Genomic DNA, 13,575 nt, shown 5'->3' with positions numbered 1-13,575 from the left:
GTTCAGAAATTTGTGAAATAGCACAGTTACAAATAGAAATCAAACTGGATGGAAATGGAGGAAGGACTAAAAACAAACTAAATATAACTACTGTAAAATAGATTGTCTGTAAAATGTGTATAAGGTAGACGCTTATGTGTTATTGTGTGTGTGTGGATATAGTTACCCAAAACATATATTGGGGAAATGATACAGACAATTACTTTGCTTCCAGAAATCCACCCCTTAAAAAACAAATTCAAAATGTTATCTGGTTTGCGAACTGCTAGCCAAGGGGCTAGATGTGAAGATCAAGCTTGTTGGTTACAGCAAAGACATTCAATTCCCTCCTAGATCAAGATCCCTGTTACGTCATTTTTTATTTTTTATTTAAATATATATATTTTATTTAAATAAATAGCGGCCGTTGTGTGCACATTCGGTAATACTGTATGGTACAGAAACAGTATGACTGTATGAAAATCTAGATACCGTCCAACCCTAGTTTACTGTACACATGGACAAATACATTCACACACACACATCTTTTAACCTGTTTGTGGGTTTTAGAAGACACTAACACGAGTGATTTCACCTGTCCCCCCCCCGCACTGATTCCGTATGAGCGGACAGTGTGCGCGCGACAGATGGAAGGCAAAAGTTTCTCTCGCACTGATTCTAGTGCTGTGTGTGTGAGGCGGTGACCTGACAGTCTGGTGTGTGAATGATCCATTCAGCGTTGGATCACTCTCGCCCTCCTCCTCCCCCTACTTTCTGTATATCGTATGTCTCCCACGCCCTCCTTCTCTCACTAATCCTGTCTTTCACTCCATCTCACCTCCTCTGTAGCAGCCTCTGAAATTGTGTGTGTGTGATTTCCACTTGGTTGAGCATATCGGAGGTGTGAAAGACAGTGTTGTGGTTCCACCAGCTAGGAATCCTCTACCCTCACATTTAGACTTTCAAGTGAAAATTGTGTTAACGGTTCTGCTTTGTTCAGATCGCAAAAAAATGCTCTCGGTTGTTTTGGGACTATTGAGTGTCTGTGAAAGGAAGTCGTGCTTATTTCTGAGACAAACCTAAAACAAAAAAACATGCTTCACATGACACACACACAGGTTCCAAAGTATCAAATCAGCGCTTCCTTATTCATGTAAGAAGTAATATATTTATGCTGTTCAATGTTTAATCAAGGATGATAATGATAGGTACAGTATGTCACGTAATGTGATACACACACTTTAGCCTGGGGACATTTTACATCGTTCCTCTCGGAATGATATTACATATTATACAATTGACTTTTTCCTGTCAAATGGATCACAGGTCATGCAAGGTATCCCAGCCATTAAGGCATAACAGCTTTTTACTCGCTTTGTCTGTATTCAAATAAATGGGCAAATTGCTAAAGTAACTCTTCTAGAGGATTTTAATCAAACGTCTAAATGACTTTGAGTGTCTATGGCAGTCACATTAATGGAAGAGATTTGTTTAAAGAAATCACGGTTGGAAAATTCCCGGAATCTGGCCGGAACAAGCAGGAAATCTGGAATCCTCCAACCAGGACACACACACACACACACAGAGAAAGACACCAGCCACCCTTCAAACACACTTCTCTGCTTTTTCACTCTGTATTGTTTACTCTCGTTCACTCGCTCGATGAATCACTAACCAACCTGTTGTTGCTAACACTAGTATTATTAATCGTCTAGCTTTAGTGTTTGCTATTATGGAGCTGCTACATAGTGTTGGTAGTTTGGAACTTCTGTGTTTTTACTTTGTTTATTGGTATTATATTACTGCCTCCGGATCCTTATTTCAGTCAAGTCAAATACTCCTGAAGGCACTTATCGTAAGTCACTTTGGAAAAGATTGGTCTGGATTTTGAAGAGGAAAGCAATGAAAGAAGAAACATAGAAAAAGGAATCCCGGGGAAGGTGGAGGAACAATGGGGGATACCTGAAGACCAGATTGTAAGAGTCATTTTCTAAATTTCTCTCCATCTCATCCCCTTCTCTTTCCTCCCTCTCCGCAATTGCACCCGCGCACCCCCTGTCCTCCATGTCCATTTACGGCCCCCTCCCTCCACCACCCAGTGCCCACCGCCACCCCCAGCCCTCCCGACGCCGTGGACCGCTATCTGGAGACGCCCGGGGATGACAACGAACACGCCCACTTTGCCAAGGCCAAGGAGAGCCTGGAGGCCAAACACCGCGAGAGGATGTCCCAGGTAGGATAGAGGGAGCGAGAAGGGTAGGGGTGGAGGGTGGGAAAGGCAGATGGAAGGGGCGATAAAGAGAGTTTGAGAGTGGAACGGGGAGGGAGGATGGAGAATGGGTGAGGTGAAAGGGAAGGAAGCTAAGACACGGTCGTGGTGAAAGATCATGTATGACTATAGCCGGAAGGAAGGAGTTAGATACAGCAGTAACGGGTCTTTCTTCTTGTATGTGTGTAGGTGATGAGGGAGTGGGAGGAGGCCGAGAGGGAGGCCAAGAGTCTACCTCGTGCTGATAAGAAGGCTGTCATCCAGGTCAGACACACACAGAAGATACTGATTGAGCATTTATGAATATTTTTTAGTGGCTGTCAATGTCATAGCTGTTGTGTGTCTGAATATTTGATAATAGCGTGGTAGTGACTTTTTTATTTGTGTGTGTATCATATACTATGTGTGTCTTATATGAACCCATCATCTATGTTCAATATGTGTGTATATAAAATGTCATGTTGTACAGTATAATAATGTGTGTGTGTCTATCACACAGCGTTTCCAGGAGAAGGTGGAGGCCCTGGAGCAGGAGGCAGCCAGTGAGAGGCAGCAGCTGGTTGAGACCCACATGGCCCGGGTTGAGGCCCTGCTCAATGACCGCCGTCGCCTGGCCCTGGAGAGCTACCTGACCTCCCTGCAGGCCCAACCACCCAGGGTAGGTAGAGAGTACGTAGTAACAGAGTATAACACACACACAGTGTTTCCTGGCCCTAGAGTAACTACCTAGCCACCCAGGGTAGGGACACACACACACACACAGTACATATGGATCATCCTCCCATTGTCTTAATCTTCCCACACACAGACCGATGTTCTGACTCATATCTCTCTCGCTCCCGCTGTCTTTCCCTTTTTCCCCTCCTTCTCCTTCTCTCTAGCCTCGTCATGTGTTCAGCCTATTGAAGAAGTATGTCCGTGCTGAGCAGAAGGACAGACAGCACACCCTTAAACACTTTGAGCACGTCCGCATGGTCGATCCCAAGAAGGCCGCACAGATCCGACCCCAGGTAATAAGCCCACTAAGGGCCTTTAAAAATAATAATAATTTAATTCACATTTGAATGTGTTTTACATGGTGACAGAAATTTTGTTGTCGTTCTCATGAAGGCTGAAACATTTTGATTTGATCTTGAATCAAATCGAAGATTTTTATTGATGCCCTGATTACTTTTTGTATGCACCTCGTCTCACGTTGGTTGACCACTTTCTAGTCCTCTCCAGTGCAGAAACAAAATATTTTCCATTTATACCGGATAAAATAGTTAAACCTAGAAACAACATCCACCCCCAATGCCAAATGTGCTCACACACACAAACACCTATACACCACTGAAGGGTATTTTGGTAACCTCCTGACATGTACAATAGCATTCAAATGTACTTGTAGGTATTGACCCACCTGCGTGTGATTGAGGAGAGGATGAACCAGTCCCTGGGCCTGCTCTACAAGGTGCCCGGAGTGGCCGACGATATCCAGGACCAAGTTGGTGAGTTATTTTTCTTTTTTTCCCCAGTCTCATTTCTCCTTCATTAACCAGGTAAAGGTTGACTAGGTCTGTGTGTAAGCATGAACTGATATGAACCAGTAACCTCCCGTCATCCACACTGTCACCAACCACTATCCATAGTTTATATCCACAAAACCCTCATCCACTTTTTCATTCATGATACAGATAATCATAACATCATGACATCTCTCAATTCTCACCTACACCTCTGTCAAATCAATAACTATAACTACTTCTTCCCGCTCCCTCCCTCCCTCCCTCCCTCTGTGTTTGTCTGGGTCTTGAGTTGTGTGCGTCACCGAGCCGTCTGAGTCCGTCTCAGACTGTCTAGTTTTCCCCTTCTCTCAGGCTGCTCCCCTGCCCTCTGCGCGCACACACACCGCCTCCCAGCAACACAGACATTGGTTTGGTTTTCTCCTGTCATTAAAACAAATGTATAAAAAAAATGATATTACATTTAAACAAGTAATCAGACCCTTTACTTTGTTGAAGCACCTTAGGCAGCGACAACAGCCTTGATTCTTGGGTATGACGCTACAAGCTTTGCACACCTGGATTTGGAGTTTTTCCCCATTCTTCTTTGCACATCTTTTCAAGCTCTGTCAGGTTGGATGGGGAGCGTCGTTGCACAGCTATTCTTCCATTCTCTCTCCAGAGATGTTCGATCGGGTTCAAGTCCGGGCTCTGGCTGGGCCACTTAAGGACATTCAGAGACTTGTCCCGAAGCCACTGCTGAGTTGTCTTCAAATCAAATGTTATTTGTCACATGCACCGAATACAAAGGGTGTAGACCTTACAGTGAAATAGTTACTTACAAGCCCTGAACCAACAATGCAATAAATTTAAAAATATCTAAATAAACTGAAGTATAAAAGAATCCATATAAAAACAATAGAAAAAAATAACTAAGGAGCAACAATAAAAAAACAGCGAGAGGCGAAGAGCACATTTTTTGTCCGTTAAAATAACATCTAATTGATCAGAAATAGTGTAGACATTGTTAATATTGTAAATGACTATTGTAGTTGGAAATGGCAGATCTTTTTAAATAGGCATACAGAGGCCCATTATCAGCAACCATCACTCTGTTCCAATGGCACATTGTGTTAGCTAATCCAAGTTTGTCGTTTTAAAAGGCTAATTGATCATTAAAAAACCCTTTTCCAATTACTTTAGCACAGCTGAAAACTGTTGGTCTGATTTTAAAGAAGCAATTAAACTGGCCTTCTTTGGACTAGTTGAGTATCTGGAGTATCAGCATTTGTGGGTTTGATTACAGGCTCAAAATGGCCAGAAACAAAGCACTTTCATCTGAAACTCGTCAGTCTATTCTTGTTCTGAGAAATGAAGGCTATTCCATGCTAGAAATTGCCAAGAAACTGAAGATCTCGTACAACACTGTGTACTACTCCCGTCACAGAAGGGCTCAAACTTTTTATTGGCCAGTCTGAGATATGGCATTTTCTTTGCAACTCTGCCTAGGTAGGTTACCTTGGTGTTCTTGGGCACAGAGACTGGAGTGGTTAGCTTGAAGCATGTTGGTATTACAGACTCTGTCAGGAACAGGTTGAAAATGTCAGTGAAGACATCTGCCAGTTGGTCAGCGTATGCTCGGAGTACACATCCTGGTAATCCGTCTGGCCCTGCGGCCTTGTGAATGTTGACCTGTTTGCTCACATCGGCTATGGAGAGTATGATAACAGTCGTCCGGAACAGCTGATGCTCTCATGCATGCTTCAGTGTTGCTTGCCTCGAAGCGAGCATATAAGTTAGTGGGGCAAAAATGTATTTAGTCAGCCACCAATTGTGCAAGTTCTCCCACTTAAAAAGATGAGGCCTGTAATTTTCATCATAGGTACACTTCAACTATGAAAGACAAAATTAGAAAAAAAATCCAGAAAATCACATTGTAGGATTTCTTATGAATTTATTTGCAAATTATGGTGGAAAATAAGTATTTGGTCACCTACAAACAAGCAAGATTTCTGGCTCTCACAGACCTGTAACTTCTTTAAGAGGCTCCTCTGTCCTCTACTCTTTACCTGTATTAATGGCACCTGTTTGAACTTATCAGAATAAACGGCACCTGTCCACAACCGCAAACAGTCACACTCCAAACTCCTCTATGGCCAATACCAAAGAGCAGTCAAAGGACACAAACAAAATTGTAGACCTGCACCAGGCTGGGAGAGGATTTGGATGATCCAGAAGAAGATTGGGAGAATGTCATATGGTCAGATGAAACCAAAATATAACTTTTTGGTAAACTCAACTCGTCGTGTTTGGAGGACAAAGAATGCTGAGTTGCAGCCAAAGAACACCATACCTACTGTGAAGCATGGGGGTGGAAACATCATGCTTTTTGGGGCTGTTTTTCTGCGAAGGGACCAGGACGACTGATCCGTGTGAAGGAAAGAATGAATGGGGCCATGTATCGTGAGATTTTGAGTGAAAACCTCCCATCAGCAAGGGCATTAAAGATGAAACGTGGCTGGGTCTTTCAGCATGACAATGATCCCAAACATACCGCCCAGGCAACGAAGGAGTGGCTTCGTAAGAAGCATTTCAAGGTCCTGGAGTGGCCTAGCCAGTCTCCAGATCTCAAACCCATAGAAAATCTTTGGAGGGAGTTGAAAGTCCGTGTTGCCCAGCAACAGCCCCAAAACATCACTGCTCTAGAGAAGATCTGCATGGAGGAATGGGCCAAAATACCAGCAACAGTGTGTGAAAACCTTGTGAAGACTTACAGAAAACATTTGACCTCTGTCATTGCCAACAAAGGGTATATAACAAAGTATTGAGAAACTTTTGTTATTGACCAAATTCTTATTTTCCACCATAATTTGTTAATAAATTCATTAAAAATCCTACAATGTGATTTTCTGGATTTATTTTTTCTTATTTTGTCTTTCATAGTTGAAGTGTACCTATGATGAAAATTACAGGCCTCATCTTTTTAAGTGGGAGAACTTGCACAATTGGTGGCTGACTAAATACTTTTTTTGCCCCACTGTATTTAGCTTGTCTGGTAGGCTTGTGTCTTGGCTGTGTGCATAGGGTCGTTGTCCTGTTGGAAGGTGAACCTTTGCCCCAGTCTGAGGTCCTATCATGAAGGCCTGATTTGTGGAGGGCTGCAGAGAGGGTTGTCCTTCTGGAAGGTTCTCCTCTCCCCAGTGGAACTCTGGAGCTCTGTCAAAGTGGCCATCGGGTTCTTGGTCACCTCCCTATCCAAGGCCCTTCTCCCCCGATTGCTCCGTTTATCCGGGCGGTCAGCTCAAGGAAGAGTCTTGGTGGGTCCCAACTTCTTCCATTTAAGAATGGAGGCCGCTGTGTTCTTGGACCTTCAAACCTTTCCCAGATCTGTACCTTGACTCAATCTTGTCTCGGAGCTCTACGGACAATTCCTTCCACCTCATGGCTTAATTTTTGTACTGTCAACTGTGGGACCTTTTATATAGACAGGTGTGTGCCTTTCCAAATCATGTCCAATCAATTGAATTTACCAATCAAGTTATAGAATCATCTCAAGGATGATCAATGGTAACAGGATGCAGCTGAGCTCAATTTCGAGTCTCATAGCAAAGGGTCTGAATAGTTTTTTATATTGATGACGGAAAAACAATTATTTAATACATTTTAGAATGAGGCTATAATGTAAACAAAACGTGGAAAAGGTCAAGGGGTTTGAATACTTTCCCGAATGCACTGTTTATAGGAAATGGTGGACATTTGAGACATCCGTATTCTAATGATCCTATTTTCTTGTCTTTGTATGTACTAATAAATAATCGTAATTGTTCAATTACACAGTCATTTACCATTCTATTGCAACAGCATTGACGTTTTCTCTCCTTTTCTCTCTACTCTTGTTTCTTACACCTTCCATCTCCTTTCTATTCTTCTTAATTCTCTCTGCTGCGGTCTTTCACCCTCTTCCCCTTTTTCCATTGTTCTTCTTTCTCCAGATTTGCTGCAGAAGGAGCAGGCAGATATGGCCCAGCAGCTGTCCAACCTGCAGAGTGATGTGCGGGTGAGCTACGGAAATGATGCCCTGATGCCTGACAGTCTTCCAGACAGCACCAGGGCCTCCCTGGACCTGCTGCCCCAGGAAGAAGACCTGGGCATGGGCCTGGACGGACTGGGCTTTATCCACCCCGAGAGCTTCAACCAGGTCAACACCGATAACCAGGGTAGGTGTGCCTAAAGCTATGATCAATACACACAGAGTCAGGGTGGGAACAGACCAAACCAGGGTAGGTATACTCTACATACAACCACACATTAAATGTACCGAATCCATAACTGATTGTAGACCGCTGTCAGGGCCTTGACAGGGATGAGATCAAAGTGAAACTATATTAACAAGATACTCATCCTTCCTTTTCACTTTCTCTCGCTCTCCCTAGTTGAGCCTGTGGATGCCCGCCCTATTCCTGATAGAGACTTTCCAACACGACCAGTGTCTGGTCTGAAGCCAGAGGAGATCCCTGAGCTCAGGATGGAGGCAGAGGAGAGGCACAGCACCGGATTCGAAGTGCACCACCAGAAACTGGTATCTACACACACACACACCACTTAATTTAGTATATTTACACTATTTTCATAAATGGCCAGATACAAGCATCATGGAGTTATCCCAGACATATCCATGCCCATAAGGGTATGTCTAGCCATATGTATTGGCTAACCGTTGGAATGGTAACCAAGGCCTGCCGAGATGACCAGGGTTAGTAACTGGCGTCTGCGTTGCCAGGATGTTAGTTTCACACCAGCGCTAATTTATAAATGTCCTCAGATGAACACTGTCTGAAATTGAAAACGCAGACCTGCCAACATGCACGCATTTTGCGTACCAACTACATAATTCTCTGTCCATGTACGCAGGTATGGGATCTGAGTTAAAAGTTCACAGAAATGAATAGGGCCTGATTTTATTTTTTCAACATTTTAATCAAATAATAAGTAAATCTAACACCCCGATTCTTGAGCTGCAACACAGACGTGTCAACAGACATGGAGATGAATACATCATTATTGGACGTAGCTACCCCGTGTCTGCCCCTCCTGTTTGTTGTGATGCTGAGTTTGCTGACTGTCAGCTGTACGTAAACACATGGACAAATGCCTTTTCGACTGCGTTGTGGAAGGTAAACACTAATTGTTTCAATTTAGCTCTCGCATTTACGAGTGACAGAAATGTAAATGCGAATATGAAAAATAACTGGTTGCGTTTGTGCCAGTGTGATGTATATTTAATTCTGCGTCCCATAAGTTGTATTTTCCACGTAACATTACGAGGATCACGCTACCTGATAGACTGTAATTATGATCCACGTCACAAAAAAAGCATTACAAAAGTATAATCAAAAATAAGTATAAACATCTTGGAATGAAATGGATTCGGGAGTTTAGAAGACTGCCCAATGAAGAATGAATGAGTCTGGTACTGGCTATAGAGGCAATGCTTCTAAAATGCCTTTGCATGGGCTTTTTTTTAATCAATTTATATCATTAGTTTTTATGTTTTCAAAATGATTTTTCTTTTAGTGTTGATTAGGAACCATGTCTAAAAAGCCCATACTTGCCCATACTTGCCCATACTTGTGAGCTGTGATTGTCTCTGTTTGATAGATGGCCCTGTTTTGTAGAGACTAAACTTGGGGGCATGTGCTAAGAAAAACATTTATAGATCATCATCTCCATTCTACACTGTACATGTAATGGAATAAACATACAGACAATCTGTGCTAATTCCACAAAACGTATATTTCTTGTATATGTTCTGTACTTATCAGTATGAATTTTTTCTTTATGTTTTGTAAATACCTTTCAGAGGACTGCACTGAACCAGGTGTGCTCCATCATGTTTGTCTAAGCACATGAATCTCCAACTCGTCACGCGTGCGTCTGGTACTCTAAAAGGTTGGACAGGGTGGGCAGATCTGAAACCGCGACACGCATACATTCACACTTAGAAAAACAAGCAGCGTTTCGTGCCCAATTTAAATCTCTTCTACATTTTGGTAATTTTCCTCATTAAATAAGGGAGAAAATTGATTATGTAACAGTCATATTGTATAACGTAACTTTAAGCTTACCTCTAAAAATCCCTCTAATGTAACTCTGAACCTTAATCCCAAACCCCCTCAACTTTACCGCGGCCTCTTTTAACACCTAAACAGCAATCCTAACGTTAGATTACAAATCGTCTTTTTGTATTCCATCCAAACCCCAAATTATTCCTACTCTCTCCGACTTAATTTCACCTTAATGCCTTGAACTCCTAACCCCAGATCTGTCTGCATAAATCCAGTCAGTATTTGTGATTGGTTGTGCAGTGTGATTTTACAGTCCCTCTCTCTTTCTCTCTCCTCTCTCGAGGTGTTCTTCGCCGAGGATGTCGGCTCTAACAAGGGCGCCATCATCGGGCTGATGGTGGGAGGCGTCGTCATAGCGACCGTCATCGTCATCACCCTGGTGATGCTGAGGAAGAAGCAGTACACATCCATCCACCACGGAGTCATCGAGGTGAGGGGTAGAGGAGATGTGTGTGGACTTGTATTACTATCCTAGTGGGTACCGGAAAGCCCCAAAACGTCCCCACAAGGATAGTGAAACGAGGGGAATTCTCCCACGAGGATGAAGGTTAGGAGGTAGGGTTAGGACAATAGGATTTTGAATGGAAATACATTTTAGGTCTCCACAAGGATAGTAAAATATATGCTATGCGTGTACTGTTCTGGACTTTGGCTCAGTATTTCCTTTGTCTCTATTTCTGTTGTTTATGAGTTTGAGACGTGAACCTATAGTCTGTGTAGAAGGTTTAACAGTGCACATGTACTGTGTCAGCATGGGTACAAATCTATCCTACTGCATCAGTAAACATGTAAGGAGTGGGAACAGCCCCCAACAAAAAAGAACCAACAATAGTGTATGACACATGTCAAACTCATTCCACAGAGGGATGACTATCTGCGGGTTTTCACTCCACCCTTGTACTTGATTGATGAATTAAAGTCACTAATTAGTAAGGAACTCTTCTCACCTGGTTGTCTTAATTGAAAGGAAAAAAACAAAAACCTGCAGACACTAGGCCCTCCGTGGAATGACTATGAACCCCTGGTGTACGAGGACATACCATATCTTGTGTGTAACACATCTCTCGGTTTCTGCAGGTGGATGCAGCAGTCACCCCTGAGGAGCGCCACCTGTCCAAAATGCAGCAGAACGGCTATGAGAACCCCACCTACAAGTTTTTCGAGCAGATGCAGAACTGAGGAATGACAAACCCCCCCACCCCTATGACCACTACCCAACCCCTCTAACCCTCCACACCCCTATGCCCTTAACACTATCCCCACTCCAAACCAACCCTACCCTCAAGCAGTGCAGGTTGGAACCAGGCACCACTATCACTCCTGGTGTAGATGGAGACTGTCCCCTTCAACACTGGTCCAGAGTCTGTTTTTAGTTTGATTTGGAATGAGTTGGGGAATGGATTTGGACAGAGATCTGACTCCAGACCAGTGTTATTTAAGGGGGCATTCTCTGGCTGTAGTGCCAGCCACACTGTCCCCAACCCTACACTACTGCATTCTCTATACACTGGGGAATAGGTGAGGTCTATGGGTCAATGAAGCCTCCTATCCTTCCTTCCTTCTTTCCTTCTCTGTGCATTCTTATGACAGCTGTGCTGTGTTAGGTCACACAAGGCTAAAATGATGATGATGATGATGATGTACTCTGAATGAGCTCTTTATTTTAGTTATTCTATCATTTTCGGTTTTGTTTTTCAAAAAAGAAATTAAAATTAGAAAAAAAAATCATATGTAAAGAGGTCGTTTTTTTTTTTTTTAAGTTGCGTGTAATGTAACAAAGTAGCCGTTCCTATTTAGTGCATGATGACAAATTACGATGGGGTTATTATTGAGAATAATAAAATATCTTTCTGCGTCTCCAGAGAGGTTCTCACATCGAAATGATCATTCTAGCAGGATTGTACATTTAGTATCTTTCTCGTGATTACGTGACTTAAATGACATTGGATAAAAACATATATATGAATCTCGGTGAATGGGCTCTCTCTGCTTGGATATCATGTTAATAAATACACTGTAACAGGGATCTGTGCTTTTTGGATTTAAGTTTCTTCCTTTTTAATTTCAACCATACTATGTTCCTAAAACTGCGGGGGGGCTGGCTTGATCCGTATTTGTATATTATATTATCATATGAATTATGATTATCTTTAGTTTATTGCGTTGGCATCCTATTGCGTTTTGCAGACGTTATGAATCAGCCCTATTTAATTTTTGATTTCTTTCTTTGATTCCATGTTGTCGTGTTTTTTTTTTTTTAAGATTGGGGGGAGGTATGTGGCGGGAAGGCCGGTTCCAGCCGGGGGAGAATGGAGGGACGGGGGTGGATGACTCTGTTCTCCAGTCTAGTTAGAATTCTTGTTCCGGTTCTATGTTTCCGCTAGAAATAAACAACGTTCTCCTCCTCTGTACATTTGTTTGTGATATATAAGAACAATCCAACACCATTTTGGGCTTAATTATTCTTCCCAATCTGTTCCTTTCTTGCTTCGGCTCATCCTTCTCTCTTTCTCTCTCTCTCTGCTGAGACTAGAAACGGAGCAGGGTCGGTGCCTGGGGAGGGTGCATGTGAAAGATTGAGAGAAGGAAGGATTGAGGTAGAGGGAATTACTAGCTGTTCCAGATGGATAGTCAGACGGGCAGTCTGTAAAATGAATCTCCAACCACCCTCCTCCCCTCTTTCCCCCTGCTTCAGGCATGCGACTCACCTCTCTCAAGCACTTGTCTAGAGCCAGCCATACGACGACCTCTACCGTGGCCTAGAAGGCAACTTTCAGCGGGTTAGCAGGGCCATCCGGTAATTGGATGGACTACAGTTTCAGTGAGAAGTAGTCAAAATATAGGCCTGTGATAGGGTGCCATTCTGCGACACAGTACTAGACTTAAGGCAGTGTTGTGGTGGTGTGTAGAGCTGTGTGCATCACACACTGCTGCAGGTGGGTCAGTCCTTTGCTTGGGTTTTCAGAGGATGCATTACCTCACCATAGTTAGAATAAGGCAGTATAGAGTTAGAGAGAGCAGGGTTTCTTTCTTTATTTCTCTGTGGCTTTATTTCCACTGTGTGTAATTGTGCAAGCCATTTGCTTTGACTGGGAAAAACGCTTTCTACACTGTATTCCATAAATAAAGTTTTGAACGTACATACAGCTCTCACTGAGTCATGGCTCCTAAGTCTTGGGGGATGGGGATATTTTCACCACTGTAGTGTGTTTTTATGAATTATGCAACACCACCTTTTAAGCACAGGACCAAATGATTCCCTGATCTAGATTTTGTTTTCTAATGATCCATCAAAAAATATATATTATTTCACATTTTATTGAACCAGTTAGGCCAGTTGGGAATAAGTTCTCATTTACAACTGCGACCTGGCCAAGATAAAGCAAAGCAGTGTGACACACACTACACATGGGATAAACAAATGTACAGTCAATAACACAATAGAAAATTCTATATACAGTGTGTGCAGATGTAGTACGAGGGAGGTAAGGCAATAAATAGGCCATAGTGGCAAAATAATTACAATTTAGCAATTAAACACTGGAGTGATAGACATTTATAAGATGAATATGCAAGTAGAGATACTGGGGTGCAAAGGAGCAAGATAATAAAGAACATGGGGATGATATCGTTTAGGACCTTGAGCGCGGCTGAGGTGCACCCATGACCAGCTCGGAAACCAGATTGCATAGCAGAGAAGGCATGGTGGGATTCTAAA

At 42.8% G+C, this 13,575-nt stretch overlaps 1 protein-coding gene across 3 annotated transcripts in view; it reads left to right on the top strand.

The window, feature by feature from the left end:
* Positions 1–13,003, top strand: part of appa (amyloid beta (A4) precursor protein a) — a 39,974-nt gene extending 26,971 nt beyond the window's left edge. For 2 of the 3 annotated variants that reach the window (XM_029668491.2, XM_029668474.2), the window contains 9 exons: positions 2,079–2,212; positions 2,438–2,512; positions 2,748–2,906; positions 3,130–3,258; positions 3,639–3,738; positions 7,725–7,949; positions 8,166–8,311; positions 10,141–10,287; positions 10,935–13,003. In XM_029668491.2, the coding sequence (XP_029524351.2) occupies positions 2,079–2,212; positions 2,438–2,512; positions 2,748–2,906; positions 3,130–3,258; positions 3,639–3,738; positions 7,725–7,949; positions 8,166–8,311; positions 10,141–10,287; positions 10,935–11,036 (1,217 nt within the window). In that variant the 3' untranslated portion in view covers positions 11,037–13,003. The remainder of the gene's footprint in view (positions 1–2,078; positions 2,213–2,437; positions 2,513–2,747; positions 2,907–3,129; positions 3,259–3,638; positions 3,739–7,724; positions 7,950–8,165; positions 8,312–10,140; positions 10,288–10,934) is intronic. The other variant, XM_029668482.2, reaches the window with a different exon arrangement.
* The last annotated feature ends 572 nt before the right edge of the window (positions 13,004–13,575 follow it).

The sequence above is a fragment of the Oncorhynchus nerka genome, linkage group LG2, assembly GCF_034236695.1.
Source record: "Oncorhynchus nerka isolate Pitt River linkage group LG2, Oner_Uvic_2.0, whole genome shotgun sequence".
NCBI classification, from domain to species: Eukaryota; Metazoa; Chordata; class Actinopteri; order Salmoniformes; family Salmonidae; genus Oncorhynchus; species Oncorhynchus nerka.
The sequence above is the reverse complement of the archived record's forward strand: the minus strand, read 5'-3'. Positions and strand labels throughout refer to the sequence as shown.